The sequence below is a fragment of the Podarcis vaucheri genome (assembly GCF_965113315.1).
Source record: "Podarcis vaucheri genome assembly, chromosome: 2".
Classification (NCBI taxonomy): Eukaryota; Metazoa; Chordata; class Lepidosauria; order Squamata; family Lacertidae; genus Podarcis; species Podarcis vaucheri.
This window is the reverse complement of record NC_138760.1, coordinates 132,490,617-132,509,363: the sequence shown is the minus strand read 5'-3', so window position 1 is coordinate 132,509,363 and position 18,747 is coordinate 132,490,617. Positions and strand designations below refer to the sequence as shown.

General features: G+C 46.9%; 2 protein-coding genes across 2 annotated transcripts; both read right to left on the bottom strand.

Annotated features, from left to right (window-relative positions):
- Positions 1-481: 481 nt before the first annotated feature.
- PFDN6 (prefoldin subunit 6) lies at positions 482-6,063 on the bottom strand. Its single transcript, XM_082211462.1, has 5 exons — positions 6,047-6,063; positions 5,387-5,566; positions 3,600-3,670; positions 3,394-3,518; positions 482-700 (listed from the first exon to the last, which is right to left on the bottom strand). The coding sequence occupies exons 2-5, from the start codon at positions 5,448-5,450 to the stop codon at positions 580-582; spliced, it is 381 nt and encodes a 126-aa protein (XP_082067588.1). The 5' UTR covers positions 5,451-5,566; positions 6,047-6,063; the 3' UTR covers positions 482-579.
- Positions 6,064-13,248: 7,185 nt separating this feature from the next.
- Positions 13,249-18,360, bottom strand: LOC309525806 (uncharacterized protein). Its single transcript, XM_082211392.1, has 2 exons — positions 18,016-18,360; positions 13,249-15,297 (listed from the first exon to the last, which is right to left on the bottom strand). Exon 2 carries the CDS (start codon positions 15,107-15,109, stop codon positions 13,688-13,690), a length of 1,422 nt encoding a protein of 473 aa, XP_082067518.1. The 5' UTR covers positions 15,110-15,297; positions 18,016-18,360; the 3' UTR covers positions 13,249-13,687.
- Positions 18,361-18,747: the final 387 nt, after the last annotated feature.

Sequence of the window (18,747 nt, the reverse complement as noted above, 5' to 3'; positions counted from 1 at the left end):
GCGGTTGGAATGGATGACCCCCCCGAGGTCCCACTGAACTCTACATTTCCATCCGTTCCCTAGAGAGCGAACCGGGTGTCCCTGCTTCCTAAAAAGCTCTGCCAGTGCAGCGGGAATTGCCAGAAACCCCATCCTTCTCGGCTTTTCTACAGCCCTTGCGGAAGTGGCTGTCGGCCGAAGGAGGGTCTCATCCGAAGAACGTGCTCTGCTCCTGCCTTGGCAGGGGGCTGGACTAGATTGCCCTAGGGGTCCCCCCCTTCCAACTCTACCGTTCCGAGATCCCAGCCCAGCCACCCTTCGAAGCTGCCGCAGCCTGACCCTAGAAAGCGCTCCTCGCAATGGGGGTCAAGACGCCCCACGGGTACCAGGCCACAGGGACAGATTTTGTGTGTCGCCTTCGTGTTGGGGGGGTCCTCCTTTCCAGGGCCCCCCTCCCCATTGCGCATGGCGAGGTCCGAGTGCGAAAGACAGAGAGTTGGGAGACTTGGCCCTAACTTTTATTTCTGCCCAGCGGAGCAGGCCTCGCAACGGTGTCCCCATCCCTCCCCCCACAGTCCAGGAACGGCCCCCCAACTCCCCTCAGGCCTTGACGGCCCCCTTGGCCTGGGCCTTCTGGAACTCCTGCTGCAGCCGCGCCAGCGTCTCCCGCTGCTGGTCCGACTTCTTCTCGTAATCCTGCATCTGGCCCTCGTAGCGCTTGCTGAAACGACAGGACACAGAGGAGGCGGCGTCAGCGCAGGTGGCTTCACAAGCCCCGGGGAGGCTGAGAACACCGCGAGCCCCACACTGCAAGGGGGTTCGGCTAGATGACACCCGGAGAGCCCTCCCAACACTACGGGGATCCCCAGCAACATGTGTTCAGAGAAGTGACCCCTCTGACAGCAGAGCTGGAACACGGACCACTGCATAACCAATTAAAAACTAAAAATAAGATAAAAGGACAGCTCGTAGTCAACGTCAGTCTCCTCCTCCTCCCCGAGGCGGCTAGTCAGCTGTCCTTTTATCTTATTTTTAGTTTTTAATTGGTTGTACAGTGGTACCTTGGGTTACATATGCTTCAGGTTACATACGCTTCAGGTTACAAACTCCGCTAACCCAGAAATATTATGTCGGGTTAAGAACTTTGCTTCAGGATAAGAACAGAAATCGTGCAGCAGGATGGTGGCAGCAGGAGGCCCCATTAGCTAAAGTGGTGCTTCAGGTTAAGAACAGTTTCAGGTTAAGAACGGACCTCCAGAACGAATTAAGTACGTAACCAGAGGTACCACTGTAATAATAATAATTTATTCTTTATACCCCACCCATCTGGCTGCGCTTCCCTAGCCACTCTGGGCGACTTCCCACAAAGATTAAAAATACATTAAAATGTCACACATTAAAAACTTCCCTGAACAGGGCTGCCTTAAGATGTCTTCTAAATGTCAGGTAGTTGTTTATCTCTTCGACATCTGATGGGAGGGCTTTCCACAGGGTGGGTGCCACGACCGAGAAGGCCCTCTGCCCCGTAACTTTGCTTCTCTCAATGAGGGAACCGTCGGAAGGCCCTCAGAGCTGGACCTCACTGTCCAGGCAGAATGATGGGGGTGGAGACGTTCCTTCAGGTATACTGGGCCGAGGCCGTTTAGGGCTTTAAAGGTCAGCACCAACACTTTGGATTGTGCTCGGAAACGTGCTGGGAGCCAATGTAGGTCTTTCAAGACTGGTGTTATGTGGTCTTGGCGGCTGCTCCCAGTCACCAGTCTAGCTGCCGCATTCTGGATTGGTTGCAGTTTCCGGGTCACCTTCAAAGCTAGCCCCACATAGAGCGCATTGCAGTAGTCCAAGCGGGAGATAACCAGAGCATGCACCACTCTGGCGAGACAGTCTGCGGGCAGGTAGGGTCTCATCCTGCGTACCAGATGGAGCTGGTAAACAGCTGCCCTGGATACAGAATTGACCTGCGCCTCCATGGACAGCTGTGAGTCCAAAATGACTCCCAGGCTGCACACCTGGTCCTTCAGGGGCACAGTTACCCCATTCAGGACCAGGGAGTCCTCCACACCTGCCCGCCTCCTGTCCCCCAAAAACAGTACTTCTGTCTTGTCAGGATTCAACCTTGATGGACTGATGCCAGCTTGAGGAGCTCAAGCTGCACAGCTCTCTTCCTCCTCTCCACTTCATCTTCACAACAACCCTGTGAGGTAGGTGAGGCCAAGAGGTGGGGACTGACTCAAAGGTCACCCCAGCGAGCTACACTTCAGGAGTGGGGATTCGAACCCTGCCCTCCCAGGTCCTAGTCCAAGGCTCTAACTATTATGCCACACTCTGGGTTTGTCCACTCCTGGGTCTGTACAAACCACCCCAATTAGTGGCCACAACTGCTGCCTGCGGAACCCTGGCACGCCCCCCCCCCCCCGGCTTGCAAAGGTAAGTCCACGGCAGCCTGTCTCTGAAACCGAAGGTCCCACAGATGCTATAGAATTGCAAATGGGTCCCCCAGGGTCATCTAGTCCAGCCCCCCCACAATGCAGGAATCACAGCTGCTTAAGTCCTCATCACGAACAGCAAGTGAGCCATAGCAACCCACGGATTCACATATACTTTATATAGTTTTGTAGCCTTGATTATATTTCATGGCCATTTTTTTTTGTTATTGCTGTTTTCTTCCGCTTTTAAAATGTTTTTACATAGTCATACCTCAGGTTACAGACGCTTCAGGCTGCGTTTTTTCAGGTTATGGAGGATATATAAATCGCACTTTGTGCATGCGCAGAAGCGCCGAATCGCAAGCCATGCATCTGCAGATGCACCACTGCGGGTTACGAACGCTGCAGGTTGCAAACGTGATCCGTGCACGTCCACTGTATTCTTATACACACACACACATATATATATATACACACACACACATATAAATTTTCTGTTTAACAATTTAGAATATTCATTTAAACAACCTTAAATATCAGTGACTTCCCTACTTCTCTTTCCATGGTTCATTTTGCATAGCACAAATCCCTGCACATTTTACATAAACTAAACAATTCAGTTTTCCATTATTGCAGACTGTTGAATTTATCTTAATGCTGCCCATGTTTTCAAGCGCACACAATTTCCCCTATTCTCTTCTGCGCAGGACGTTATTTTGAGCGTCTGCGCGAGCGGTGAAACCCGGAAGTAGCAGAACACGTTACTTCCAGGTCGCTGCGGAATGTAACCCGAAAGTGCTCAACCTGAAGCAACTTCAACCCAAGGTATGACTCTGTGGGTGGGTGTATATGTGTGTGTGTGTGTATGTATGTATGTATGTATGTGTGTGTGTGTGTGTGTGTGTGTATCTATCTATCTATCTATCTATCTAGATATATGAAAAACTGCAGTAGCAGAGCCTCCCCGCGGGATGGAGACGGCACTCACATCTCCCCTGCGATGTAGTCCAGCCGTTTCGCGACTGTGGCTTTGGCCTCGTCTGTGTCCTGCTTCACCAAGACGGGCCCAATCAGCTTGTAGACGGTGTTGGACGAATCCAATAGGTCCAGCTCCTGCAGAGGAAGGAAAGGTCAGCAGGGAGGGAGGTGGCTCAAGCAGCGGCTTCTGCAAAGGCCGGGGGGGGGGGGGCTCACCTCCTTCACCACGTTGTTCTCGGTCAGCTGAGCCTCCAGTTTCTGCCGGGCCGTCATGCACTTGCTGATATCTGGAAGCGGGGAGGAAGAACGGGCACAGAAATTGATGGACTACGCAGAAAGGGCAACGCTCACCGAAATAATAAGAAGAATCAAGAAGATCAAGTTCGTAAGAAAGAATGGAAATCATTTACTCTAAACAAAGCAAAATTGCTCTAAACAAATAAAGACGCTAGCAGGTTTAATATAAATAACGTGCAGTATACATTTTACACACACACACACACTTATGTATGTAGAAGAGATTGTAAATAACAATTTAACTTAATTGGGAAATGCAGGAAATAATATAAAATATAAGGAACCCAAGAAGAGGGGGAAGGGAGTCATAATAAGAGAAATATGGAATATCATTTGTGTTTTAAAATTTTGGTTATTTTTTCCTTTTTTCTGTACTTTGTAAAAGCTTATAAAATAATAATAATAATAATAATAATAATTATTATTATTACTATTAGCGGGGACGAGGAAGAGTTCCCCCCAGTAAAACAAGCAAAAAAAGGAAATCCACACAGTTAAAAGTATAGAACACACATGGAAAAATATTAGAACCAACACAACATAGACAAGCAGTCCACAGGAATGAATGAAATCCAACCCAAAAGCATAGTATTGGAAGGGACCCCGAGGGTCATCTAGTCCAACCCCCAGCAATGCAGGAATCTCAACTAAAGCATCCATGAGAGATGGCCGCCCAACTCGTGCTTCAAAACTTCCAAGAACTTAACTTTTAAATGGGCACAGCTACTTCTTGGTGGGAGGTCGAGGCGTGACAGGTGTCTAGACAGCACATATAAGAAATGGGGGGGGGGGGGGAGAGACTCCCACATTTTAAACGCAAGCCCAGAACTGAGAGATGCTGCTATAACGTTCTGGTGCAGGGAAATGGGATTCTGAGGTGCTCTTCTGACTCACTTCCTGAGCCACGTTCAAGGGCCTTCTGGCGGTTCCCTCACTGCGAGAAGTGAGGTTACAGGGAACCAGGCAGAGGGCCTCATCGGTGGTGGCACCTGCCCTGTGGAACGCCCTCCCACCAGATGTGAAGGAAATTAGCAGCATTTTTAAAAGATATCTGAAGACAGCCCTGTTTAGGGAAGCTTTTAATATTTAGTGCTGTATTGTTTTTAATAAATTATTTAATAAAATAATAAATCAATAATAAAAATTATTTAATAAATAATAATAATAATAATAATAATAATAATAATAATAATAATAATATCTTTATTGTCATTGCCCCCTCTCGGGGACAACGAAATTACTTGGCTGCTCCATCCACCCAGGTAGGGCACTCCACACAAAATCAAAACAACTATAAAAACACTAATTAAAACAATACAGTATAAAACAAAACAGTATATAAGAAGAATAATAATTATGTCCTTGCATTAATTTACAAAGCCCTGGGCAACTTGGGTCCTGGGTGCTTCAGGGACTCAATTTCCCACTCAGGTCACCTGCAGGAGCGTCGCTGTTCGTTGCCCAAGTTGGTGCGGCCCATTTGGCAAGAAGGAGAATCCGAGCCTTTTGAGTTATTGGCCCCGTCCTGCGGGACTCCCTGCCACTGGAGTTCGGCCAGCTTTCAAAGGCCTGGTGAGAGCTTTTCTGCTGTCTGATTTCAACTTTTAGAACTGTTTCATGTACAGCTATTCTAAGGCGCTCTGATACTTTCTTATGAATAGCTCTGTGTGTGTGTATATATGATGAGAGGTGGTGGTGGAATTTACCTTTCTGCAGTTGCTGGTATTTCTCCAGCTCTCCCTGGAGCTTCTTCTGCAGGGCTTCGGCCATCGCCTCCTCCTCCTCTCAGGCGGCTGGGGTGCGGTTGGCACTCTCTGCAGAAAAAGAAAGTAACTGCCAGTGCAGCTTTGCTGGTAGAAAAGCCAAGAGCCCCCAGGAAGTTGCAGCTAGGAGAAAACACAGAGATCCAGCTGTCAAAGGGCTCTGCTTACGTCCCGCTCAGGGCTCCAGTTTGGAGCAGCCCCTCGCCACCAGCTCCTGGGCGGGGAGGGGGGGTCTCTATCCTCAAAACAAAAGCCCGTGTGGGAGGACTGAACCCGGGGGGGGGGTTCTGCATGGTGAAGATGCCCTCTGCCTATGGGTCACCCCAGGGGCCGCCCCAACTGCCAGGGGCATCTCCTGGCCCCCTCCCCATCTCCCCTCAGGGTGTGTGGAGACGGGGGAAGGGGGCAGCCACCCCCCAGGGTCCCTCCCCCCCAGCTCCCCTTTCTCCCCCACCTCCTCCAATGGATCCCCCCAGGCACCCCTGGAGCCCCCTCCCCACCCAAGCCCCCTCCCCCATTCAGCCCCCCCAGCACCCATGGCGCCCTCTCCTCGCCCCTTGGTGCCCCCATTCACCTGCCCCTCTTTTTCTGCCCCCGACTCACGTTCCGCTAAAGCTCCTCCGCCTCCTCCCGAGGAACTTCCGCCCGCAGCACCTCCGCGTCACCCAGGATCCTCGCGGTCTCGCTCCTTCCCGCACAGGCGCAGACGGGCCGCCAGCGCCTTCGGATGCGTCACTTCCGCCCCCCGCCAAGATGGCGGCTTAACACAGGACGGGAGCGTAGTCCTAGAGCGGTCGCCTCGAAGTCCCGGGGGCTGCGAACGCTTCCCCTCCGCAAAGGATACCGGGAAATGTAGTTTGTCCCCCCCCCCAGCGGAGCTCCAGTTCCCGGAGCCCTTGACAAACTACAGTTCCCAGGAGGGGATTTTCTTGTGGGGGGGGGAATGGTAGAGTGGAGAAAAGTAAAGTGTTTTTGAATGCATCGTGTGAATGCGATCCACGTGTCTAGCTGGGCCACGTGTAATCGGGTTTGCACGCTTTTGTTATTGGTTTTTCCCTTTTTTCTTGTTTTTCTGCTTCTATTATGTATTTTCATGCTGCGAGCCGCCCTGGGATCTTTGAGGACGGGGCAGCGTCCAAATTTAATAATGCTGTAATATAATAATTTATTTATTATTTATATAATAAATAAATGGGCTGTAGCCACGTGTGTGTGTATAAACTTTGGAGACCCACACTGCCTCCTGCCTGTCGATAAATAAATAAGCGCATGAGAAATTCTGAATGGACTGAGTACTGTTTTCCTAACATGTCAAATAATTTTTAAACTTCCCTTTCTGGTTATGACTTTCCACCAAAAAACACGATACTGAGTTGGCCCTTGGAGAGTCAGAAGGAGGAAGGCACAAGGGCGCATGGACGGAAGTGCGCAGGGCAGAGACTTAAGAGATCCACAGGGTAGCCTGCCACTTTGACTCAGAAGTCAAGGTTTCCTCCGAATTAAGTGGCCAGGATTAGGATCCTGCTTCAGGAAAGAACACCCTCAGGAGGGACATCAGCCGGAACCGAAATCAAGCTTTGATTTGAGGCTGCAATAGTTCCGTTGGTTAGAGCGTGGTGCTCATCATGCCAAGGTTGTGGGTTCAATCCCTGTAAAGGACATCTGAATATTCCTGCAATGCTGGGGGTTGGACTAGATGACCCTCAGGGAACTTTTGGAGGTGTTACGGAATGAATGATGGTGGAGGAATATTTTTGTAGAGCAGGCATAGGCAACCTTCGGCTCTCCAGATGTTTTGGACTACAGTTCCCATCATCCTTAGCTAATAGGACCAGTGGTCAGGGATGATGGGAATTGTAGTCCAAAACATCTGGAGGGCTGAAGGTTGCCTATGCCTATTGTAGAGGTTTCAGCTTTTCTTAACACAGGCAAAAAGGCACTGTTAGTAGTGATTACATAACTGATTACAAACTTTTTTTATAAGTGATGTGATTCAAGGACTGAGAAAACATAGGCATTGGCACAACCTGTAACCTGCTTCTCAGAGGGAAGGCAATGTTAAAAAGCATGGGGAGAGGACGGAGCCCTAAGGCACCCCACAAGTGAGCGCCCAGGGGTCCCCCAACATCACTTTCTGGACACGGCCCAGGAGGAAGGAGCGGAAACACTGCATAACCCTGTCTCTAACTCCCTACTGTCCTAGACCGTCCAGGAGGATGTGTTAGTATTTGTAATGTCATTTCATTGGGAATGTACCGTATTTTTCGCTGTATAAGACGCACCTAGTTTTCAGATGAGCAAAACAAGGGGAAAAAACATTCTGAATGAAATGTTGTTGAAGAGGCTTCACGTGGCTATGAGAGCCAGTGTGGTGTAGTGGTTAAGAGCGGGAGACTCGTAATCTGGTGAACCGGGTTCGCGTCTCTGCTCCTCCACATGCAGCTGCTGGGTGACCTTGGGCCAGTCACACTTCTTTGAAGCCTCTCAGCCCCACTCACCTCACAGAGTGTTTGCTGTGGGGGAGGAAGGGAAAGGAGAATGTTAGCCGCTTTGAGACTCCTTCGGGTAGTGATAAAGCGGAATATCAAATCCAAATTCTTCTTCTGCTTCTATCCCTGAAGCCAGAACAAACAGCTGCGAAAGCAATGCAAAGCCTCTTCAGTGCAGCGGGAGGAATGCTCCTGCTGCACTGAAGAGGCTTCGTGCGGCTATCACTGAAGCCAGCGATAGCTGTGCAGTCTGCATTAGCTCCATAAGACCCACACACATTTCCCCTTACTTTTTAGTCGGGAAAAAGTGTGCCTTATAGAGCGAAAAATACGGTATTTCAGAAAGCAGAGGTGGCATTGGGGAAATGAAACTTGTTTGGTTAATTCAGTTCGCTGTGTCTTGACTACTGAGAGGTCAAGCTGAGAGGTGTGGGGACTTCATGTACACGCTGTCTGGAGGGGTTTGTAAATAATACTAGTGTTTCTACTGTTGCCAGCCTGACAAGTAAATATTTATTTTCAACAAATTGGGTAAGGCATATATTTTTATCACAAACAGCTATCCAGATACTGTGGTCAATTGTATTAAAAGCCACTGAGAGATGCAGCAGAACCAGGAAACAGCTTTTACCTCTGTCCCTAGCCCGCCAGAGATAATCAACCAGCACCACCAGGGTGGTCTCAGTCCAATAGAAGGGCCTAAAACTCAATTGGGACAAATGCAGTCGAAATAGTCCACATCCTCCAGATATGCCTGGATTTATTCTGCAACCAAACATACATTTAAATTCTTTTCCCCATGCGAGTTCCTTCCTGGAGGAGCGAACCCAGGAGGTAGCACTGAGTGACTCGTGTTCCATATGTTGGCCATTTTCCTGCAGCGTGCCTCTGGGGTCTGTTCTGCGCCCCATGCTATTCAACATGTGTGTCCAGGGCAGCTGTTTATCAGCTCCATCTGGTACGCAGGCTGAGACCCTACTTGCCTGCGGAGTGTCTTGCCAGAGTGGTGTATGCTCTGGTTATCACCCGCTTAGACTACTGTAATGAACTCTATGTAGGGCTATCTTTAAAGGTGACCCGGAAACTGCAACTACAGTGGTGCCCCGCAAGACGAATGCCTCGCAAGACAAAAAACTCGCTAGACGAAAGGGTTTTGCATTTTTTGAGCTGCTTTGCAAGACGAATTTCCCTATGGGCTTGCTTCGCAAGACGAAAACGTCTTGCAAGTTTGTTTCCTTTTTCTTAACACCGTTAATACAGTTGCGACTTGACTTCGAGGAGCAACTCATAGAACGCGGTGTGGTAGCCTTTTTTGAGGTTTTTGGCGATTTTTGAAGCTTTTCCAAAACTTTTCCGACACCGTGCTTCGCAAGACGAAAAATTCGCAAGACGAAAAAACTCGCAGAACGAATTAATTTCGTCTTGCGAGGCACCACTGTAATCCTGAATGCGGCAGCTAGACTGGTGACTGGGAGCGGCCGCTGAGACCACATTACACCAGTCTTGAAAGACCTACATTGGTCCCAGAACGTTTCCGAGCACAATTCAAAGTGTTGGTGCTGACCTTTAAAGCCCTAAATGGCCTCGGTCCAGTATACCTGAAGGAGCGTCTCCACCCCCATCGTTCTGCCCGGACCCTTCTGGCGGTTCCCTCGCTGCGAGAAGCCAAGTTACAGGGAACCAAGTAGAGGGCCTTCCCAGTAGTGGCACCCACCCTGTGGAATGCCCTCCCACCAGATGTCAAAGAGAAAAATAACTACAGTGCCAAACTTTTAGAAGATATCTGAAGGCAGCCCTGTTTAGGGAAGCTTTTAATGTTTAATAGGTTATTGTATTTTAGTGTTTTGTTGGAAGCTGCCCAGAGTGGCTAGGGAAACCCAGCCAGATGGGCGGGGTATAAACAAATTATTATTATTGACATTTACATGAAAACAGTGGGAAAGCTTGTCCAGAATTTTGGGTTTTGGTGATGGTTTTCTTATGTTTTTAGCAGTTCTTAATTGCCTTAAGTCCCATCAGGGAATAAGATGGGATAATAATAAAAATAAAAAGTGTAGTCTGCTGGCAGCAGGACTCCCTTCAGCATGGCTGTAGAATAACATTTGGGATTATAGAAAAGCCCAATCTTCTCCAAACCCCAAAAGCAGGAGCCATGGGGTTGCCACATGGGGATGATGAGGGAAAATGGAGCCACCAAGAGCCTGCCCTGGAGCTCCTCCTTTCCCCTGTTGGAAGTAGACTTTGATAAAAGTATCCCATTATTCAGCTGCATTATGAGGGAGGCTGAAAAAGAAAATTTAAGGTCTTATATATATATCGATAATAAAGGAGCATGATTAATTAAGTGGTTCCTCACAGGAAAGGGAACTGCTCTCTGTCTATGTACATGCCCTATGTTCCTAATTACTTTTTAAAAAATCTCTGCATAATAATCCTCCACCCCTTGAACCACATTCCCCCCCCCCCTTGACCTTGAGAAGTTTATGAATCAACCGCACAGTCCCTTTGGCTGAAGGAGGTCCATATTGACCATTTTTGGAGACCTACGTCTGAGTTCTTTCTGGTGTTGGGGGTTTGTCAGAGAACTAGTGACAAGACTGTGAGCCAGTGTGGTGTAGTGGTTAAGAGCGGTAGTCTCGTAATCTGGGGAACTGGGTTCGATTCCCCGCTCCTCCACCTGCAGCTGCTGGGTGACCTTGGGCCAGTCACACTTCTCTGAAGTCTCTCAGCCCCACTCACCTCACAGAGTGTTTGTTGTGGGGGAGGAAGGGAAAGGAGACTGTTAGCAGCTTTGAGACTCCTTTGGGTAGTGATAAAGCGGGATATCAAATCCAAACTCTTCTTCTTCTTCTTGATGATGTGGGCTCTGTACCAGGAAAGCTCACACCACCATTCACCTGTCGTTCTCTTCATAGATTTTGCAGTTATTTTGGAATTTGTGCCGCAATTTCAGCTTATGAAAAGTTGTTGTTGTTGTTTAGTCGTTCAGTCGTGTCCGACTCTTCATGACCCCCTGGACCAGAGCACGCCAGGCACTTCTGTCCTCCACTGCCTCCCGCAGTTTGATCAAACTCATACAGACGGGAAAATATAACAGGGTTGCTGTGACCTATAATTCATCCACTAACTCAGGGGACAGCAAGCTTATCAGCTGATGGGCCGGTCCACACTCCGCCTGTCAGAGGATGGACTGGAGCGTGTGCGCATGCACACTCTTCTGGGTTGGTGTGCACGGAAATAACGACCCAGATGTGCACGGCAATAGCAAGTGCACATGGGCGCATCTCCAACCCGCATGCGTGTGCACACATTATTTCAGGCACACGTCCAGGTCGGAGGAGCGCCTGTGCACAAGCGCAAAGGCGCCATCAACCCAGAAGTCAGTCCCCACGCTGTGCCATGTCGGTAAGAGTGGATGGCGGCGGGTGGCAGGGGTCATCACGGGCCGGTCGGGTGACCTCTACGGGCCACTACCGGCCCATGGGCCATAGGTTGCCAACCTCTGCACTAACTCTTACTTGTGTACAGCCTGTAAATTTGGCAAACTCACCCACCTTGCCTATAATACTGGCAATCTTTGGCCTGAATATGCACACCTGTGTGTAGAGCCTCCAGCCACAGGTATTGTCTATCATGAAAATGGGTCCTTTGCCCAGGAAGCACCCAAGCTGGAAATGTTCATGCATTTACCATCTTTGGATGCAAATGGATTGGGTCTCAGCACATGGACATAGCCATGGGGGTCAGGGAGGGGCAGCTGCCAGGGTGGCAGGGGAGGGGCTGATCCAGGCAAGCTAGCCGCAAAGTGGGGTTTCCCACCCCCACCCTGGTGTGCACTGCAGGACCCTATGTGAAGCCCAGAGATGGATCCAACTTATTGAATCTAATTTCTGCTTTCTTAATGCATGTTATCTTATGGCTTTTGGCTTTTGTATTTAGTCCATTCACATTCCATGTTAAACATTTACTGTATTTTTTGCTCTATAAGACTCACTTTTTCCCTCCTAAAAAGTAAGGGAAAATGTGTGTGCGTCTTATGGAGTGAATGCAGGCTGCGCAGCTATCCCAGAAGCCAGAACAGCAAGAGGGATTGCTGCTTTCACTGCGCAGCGATCCCTCTTGCTGTTCTGGCTTCTGAGATTCAGAATATTTTTTTTCTTGTTTTCTTCCTCCAAAAACTAGGTGCGTCTTGTGGTCTGCTGCGTCTTATAGAGCGAAAAATACGGTATAAGCCATCATTACACTCATCTGTATGGTTTTCCCCTGTCTGTTATTCAGGGAATAGATAGATATGCGAGCTCACAGTGAAGCATTTTGCACAAACCTGTGTCAACACACTCCGCCCTGGCATTCCTTTGAGATGTTCAGGCACTGCCTCCCCTCCCTCATGCAGGTTGTGCAGAGATAACATTTTATCTGGACACTTCATGTAGCAGAGTATGAGGAGGTGTTGCAACACAATTAATTTATAAAATATAAAGAATATATGCGGTTTGCAATATTACCTTGGGGATGTAAGAAGATTCACACTCTCTCCCTCCCTATGTAACATTACAGTACATTCAATCTTACATTATGCTTACTATTGTGAGACCCCACCTACATGTCTATACATTAAAGACTGAAACTTTGAATGAAATTCTATTTATATTCCTGATATTTACATGATTTCACCCTTGTCTGAGCTTCTTGAGGTCTTCTTAAGTTTTCCATTACAGTATCAATAAACTTCTTTCCTCACTGAATACATTGAAATGGTATCTTCCCTTTGAAAGTCCATTGATGTTGTCCGAGGTTTTCACTTCTACTGAAGTTCTTTCCACACACCATGCATTTAAATGCTTTCTCTCCTCTGTGGGTCCATTGATGCATATCAAGCTCTGTACTCTGCCTGAAGCTTTTTCTTTATAGATTTAAATGGTTTTTCCCACGTGAGTTCCTTGATGTTTTCTAAGGTTTCAAGTCTCAGTGAAGCTCTTTCCACACTCCATGCATTTATATGGTTTCTCCCCTGTGTGAATCTGTTAATGAATTCTATGTTTTCCTCTCTTTTTCTGGAAATCTATTTATTAAATTTTCCAAATTATTATTTAAATTCACATGCCAATTTGGCACAGTCCATCAACTTAATCTGCCATTCTTCTCTGGTAGGGACTTTGTCTTCTTTCCATCTCTGGGCTAATACCATCTGCGCAGCCATCATTGTGAACATAAATAACCTTTCCTGCTCCCTTGAAATTTCTCCACCTTTGAGTCCTAAAAGAGAAGCTTCGTTTTTTTATAAATTTTAAACATTTCTTTTCAATTCACTATATATCATTTACCAAAATGCTTTTACTATCATGCATGTCCACCACATATGACAAATTGAACGTGTTCATCTTTGTAAAGCCTTCCAGAAATAATTTATACATTTTAGAAAGTAATTTCATATTATTCTGTCAAACATAATGCATTCCGGAAGTCTGTTTGACTTCCAAAATGTTCGGATACAAAGCACAACATCTGATTAACTGCAGGAAGCTCCTGCAACCTATTGGAAGCTGCAGAAGCCACGTCGGATGTTCAGTTCCGAAGAACACTTGCAAATTGGAACAATTATTTCCAGGTTTGTGGTGTTCGAGAGCCACAACGTTCAACTTGCAAGGCGTTCAGGATCCAAGATATGACTGTATATGGTTTCTCCCTTGTGTGAATCCATTGATGAATTCTAAATTTACCATTGTCACTGAAGATCTTTCCGCACTCCATACATTTACATGGTTTCTTCCATGTGAATCCGTTGGTGTGTTTTAAGTGTTCTATTATAAGTGAAGCTCCTTCCACACTCTGTACATTTATATGGTTTCTCCCCTGTGTGAATTCGTTGATGTTTTAGAAGTGTTCTATTATCAGTGAAGCTCTTTCCACACTCCTTACATTTATATGGTTTCTCCCCTGTGTGAATCCGTTGATGAATTCTAAGTGTTCCACTCTCACTGAAGCTCTTTCCACACTCCATACATTTAAATGGTTTTTCCCCTGTGTGAGTTCGATGATGGATTCTAAGTGTTTCACTCCGATTAAACCTCTTTCCGCACTCCATGCATTCAAATGGTTTCTCCCCCGTGTGAGTTCGATGATGTACATGAAGGTGTGAAATGTCTCTGAAGTTCTTTCCACAATCCATGCATTTAAATGGTTTCTCATCTACGTGAGTTCGTTCATGTGAACGAAGCTGTGAAATGTCCCTGAAGTTATTTCCACACTCCATGCATTTAAATGGTTTTTCCCCTGTGTGAGTTCGTTCATGTGACCGAAGGTGTGAACTATTAGTGAAGTTCATTCCACACTGCATGCATTTAAATGGTTTCTCCCCTGTGTGGGTCCTTTGATGGTTTCTATAGCTTGAACTCTGACTGAAGCTCTTTCCACACTCCATACATTCAAATGGTTTCTCCCCTGTGTGAATCCGTTGATGTTTTCTAAGTGTTCTATTATCAGCGAAGCTCTTTCCACACTCCATACATTTATATGGTTTCTCCCCTGTGTGAATCCGTTGATGAACTCTAAGAGTTCCACCATCACTGAAGCTCTTTCCACACTCCATACATTTATATGGTTTCTCCCCTGTGTGAATTCGTTGGTGGGCATGAAGGTGCGACCTCTCTCTGAAGCTCTTTCCACACTCCATACATTCAAATGGTTTCTCCCCTGTATGAATCCGTTGATGTTTTTTTAGTGTTCTATAATCACTGAAGCTCTTTCCACATTCCATACATTTATATGGTTTCTCTCCTGTGTGAATCCGTTGATGAACTCTAAGTGTTCCACTGTCACTGAAGCTCTTTCCACACTCCGTGCATTGAAAGGCTTTCTCCCCTGTGTGAGTTCGCTGATGCACCTGAAGGTGTGGCCTCTGTCTGAAGCTCTTTTTGCACTCCATACACTCAAATGCTTTCTCCCCTGTGTGAGTTTGTTGATGTGCATGAAGGTGTGACCTCTGTGTGAAGCTCTTTCCACACTCCATACATTTAAACGGTTTCTCTCCTGTGTGAGTTCGTTGATGTCTTCTAAGTGTTCCGCTACCAGTGAAGCTTTTCCCACACTCCACACATTTAAATGGTTTCTTCCCTGTGTTGGTCTGTTGATGTTTTCTAGGTGTTCCACTATCATTTAAGCTTTTTCCATGCTCCATAGCCTGAAATGGTTTCTCCACTCTTTGAGTTCATTGATGTGAAGTTTGTGTGTTCATTGACTGAATCACATGCCACTTTCAATGCATTTAAATAGTTTCTTTGTTAATCCTAGGGAAATTTCAGATGTCCCCCAGAATTCTGACTGTCTTCTCCACTGCATTCTTTGGAGTGCATGGAACATAAACTCCTGTTCGTGTTTCAAGGAAGAAAACAAAAGAATATGAAACACATAAAGTTCAATTAGCACCTTCTCCTATTTTAACATCTCATACATCCTTCCATGTCCCCCCCCATGTCATAGAATCATAGAACTGAAGAGTTGGAAGATACCCTGGGGGCCATCTAGTTCAACCCCCAGCAGTGCAGAAATGTCCATGAACATGCCTTCTACTTGTCTGGTTCATAGTTTCCAATGACATATTTCATCCTCTGCATACTAATCCTCCATCTCCGGGCCATATTTTTCCTCACTCAACCTCTATATGTTTCTTTTTCTTTTTTCCTTTTTTAAATTGAATTTCATTAAGCAAAACAAATCTTAAAATGCACACAGAACATACAGTACTAACATACATCCCCTACAATCTGTACAATATAAAGATTGTGAAAAGTATAAATAAATAAAAGAAAATACAAAGTACAGACAAAAAGACAAGAAGTACTAAAAGTATAAGCAGAAAAGGAACTCATTTACATCTGAATCAAAAGAACAGAAACTTCTGACTAAACCCGTTGTACTATTTTACATTTAAACTATTATTTACAGTTTCCTAAAGTTATTTCTCTTTGTCTTAAATCTTAACCTTTTCCAACAATTACTTTCTATTACATGGCTCATTCGATATCTGCCAGGAAGCTTTCGTTATTGCAGTACCCTTTGAGACATTCCTTAATAATTATCCATTCCTTATTGACTTCTTGAGTTGAATTTCCTCTCACTGTTCCCATTCTCTTTGCTAATTGTAAGTATTCTATCAATTTGGCTTGCACTTCAATCTTTGAAGGGATGATTTCGCTTTTCCAATTTCTTGCTATTATCCTCTGCATACTAATCCGCCACCCCCGGGCCATATTTTTCCTCATTCAACTTCTATATGTTTCTTAATCATCTGCACAGTCGGTTGGTCCTCAGGAGGTTCATATTGACCATTTTGGGAATCTTTTTTTAGGGACTGTGGTATGGGCTGTCAGAGAAAGAGTGACAAGCTTGCTGTCAGCTGAAGGAGTGCTCAGGAAGGAGAATGTTCTTTGATCTATACCTCCATCTGCCAGCCTTATTGGGGCGAGTGAGTGTTCATTCTTTCCAGAACTAGAAAGTTCCAGAAAGTTTTAGAAAGTTCCGAACACATTTTAGGTTTATCTGGCAGGACAAGAAACAAAGATTTTCATCTTTACTGTGAGGCAGTATGCCTCTGCTGGTTAAGTAGTGGTTATACTGAAAGACACTAAGCTGTTGTATTTACAAGGTCATGAGAATATGTTTGCTTGGTACGCTTATTTAGGGTATGATAAAACTAAACACACAAGAGCTTTATGAATCATGTTATTAGGAAAATCCTTTTTGCAGTGTGGGATAAATATAAGAATCGGCTGGAAGGAAAGACACTTCTTTGGCTTTCACCCACAGAAGCAATAGCTTTTTAAAAAATGCAATATGGAAGGACAATGGGCAACTTACAGAGATATTTTGGAATTTTCAGAAGAATAAATAAAATTGAATAAACAGGATGAGATGGGACGCGTGGTGGCGGATTGGTTTCAATACCATCAAATCAGTTTTTTTACTCAAAGTTTGAAAGAGCTGTTATTGCGAGTAAAGAGAAAGGGATTTCCAAAATGTACAAGATGCTATCAGAATGGGAAACAAAGGACAAACTGGTAAAATCAGCAATGATACTGGTATATTGTCCAAGACTGGCTTGAAGTTTACATCGTGATAACTGTTTCCTAATACTGAGCTGGCAATATATTACGAATCACAATGTCTGCAAGGGCTAGGCAACACCTGCTTTTCAACATTGCGATAACTTACCAGCTAAACGCTGTAATGTTAGTAGCAGCTAAACCTCACAATATCACCTGCTAAATATTGCAGGGCTATTAGCAGATAAAGATCGTAATGTTATCATTACCAAAACTCACAATATCACTTGTGGTTTATCACCAGCTAAACCTCACAATATCACCTGCTAAATGTTGCCATGTTATCAGCAGCTAAACATTTAAATCAGCCACAAGGTCTGAAATAGGGGTGGAACTGTACAGAGGAGAGCAGCACAATGTCCTTGCAATTGCTACTACTTAGGGGTCTAAAATGGATAAATGACAATATTATCAATCATCATCTCTGCAGGACTTTTGGTTTTGGGCTTGGCTACCAATTGGTGGTATTCAGGACAATCCAAAGTATGGAGATGAGTCCTAGTGAATACAGATAACCTGGTAGTGTCATCAGGGAAGGAGGGGGGGGTCAGGGGTGCTGGAAGGGGAGGGGTCTCTGTCGAGGCTCCTCCCCTTCCATTAACCCTTCCCTGGACTCCCTCTCTCCGTTTCCCCAGCCAGGCGCCCCACGACCCCAGGGAGAATGGGGGGCCTCAGCCCCACCCCCAGCCCTGCTCGGGGTCCTCATTCCCCTTCCCGCCAAGGCCTCCGGGGGGGGGGGCAGGGCAGCTGAGCATCTCTCGGCCCCCCAGGAAAGAGAAAGGGGAGGCTGGCGGTGCTGCTGCTGCTGCCCAGGAGATCTTGCAAGGCCAGCCCTGCAGGTCTTGGGTCCCCCCTTCCCACCTGGGTCGCCTGGATCGGGGCCCCTGTCGACGGGCCCCAGGGAGGGCGCTTTCTTGGGGGGGGTCTCTTTGTCCTCCCTCCCTCTCTTGCCCCCCTCTATTTCCCCCCTCTCCCTCTTTACCTCTTGGTTCTCCGCTTCCCTGGCTCCAGATTATTTCGCTTTCCTTATGTGCAATAGAAAGGGATTTTTTTTTTGGGGGGGGGTGTTTCTTCACTGACGCCCCTCCTCGCTATTCCGAATCTACACTCTTGGCGGCACATTTAGCAGCGACACTTCCGGTTCCCTTTGGGATGCGCTTGCCCCTAGCGCTACTTAGTAGAGAGCAGCCCCTTGCTGTGTTGGGATGGGAAGTGGACGGGACGGCGCTGCCTTTAGCCTCCTGCTCTTGGGGCTCCGTCTCTCTCCCCCCCCCCCCCAGTTGCCTCTCCTCCCCACAGCAGAGGGTGGAGATGGCTGCGGGAGGGGCATCATATCTGGGGGGGGTGTGTGATCTGCGTTTGCGGGGAGAGAAGGACGTGGTTTTCAATCTACAAACAGGGAAGTTGGGAGGGGAGAGGATGGGGTGAAAAGGAAGGGACCCCCCCCCCAACTTCTTTCTTAGGATCAGGAGAGTGGGGGAGGGGCTGACCCAGGGAAGCCAGGGGTGTCTCCCCCCCCCACCGCCTGCCCAGGTTTGCCTTGCAAGGTCGTCTGTGAAGCCCAGAGATGGACCCCAACCTCTGGGGGTGGGAAGAGACACGGGGCTGCCTGAGACAGAGGGGTCTCCTTTCTTCCCCTGTTGTGTATTGAGTCAAAGGATTTTATATCTGTATTATTATTGTCTGTAATTGTCCGTATAGTAAAAGCCATGGT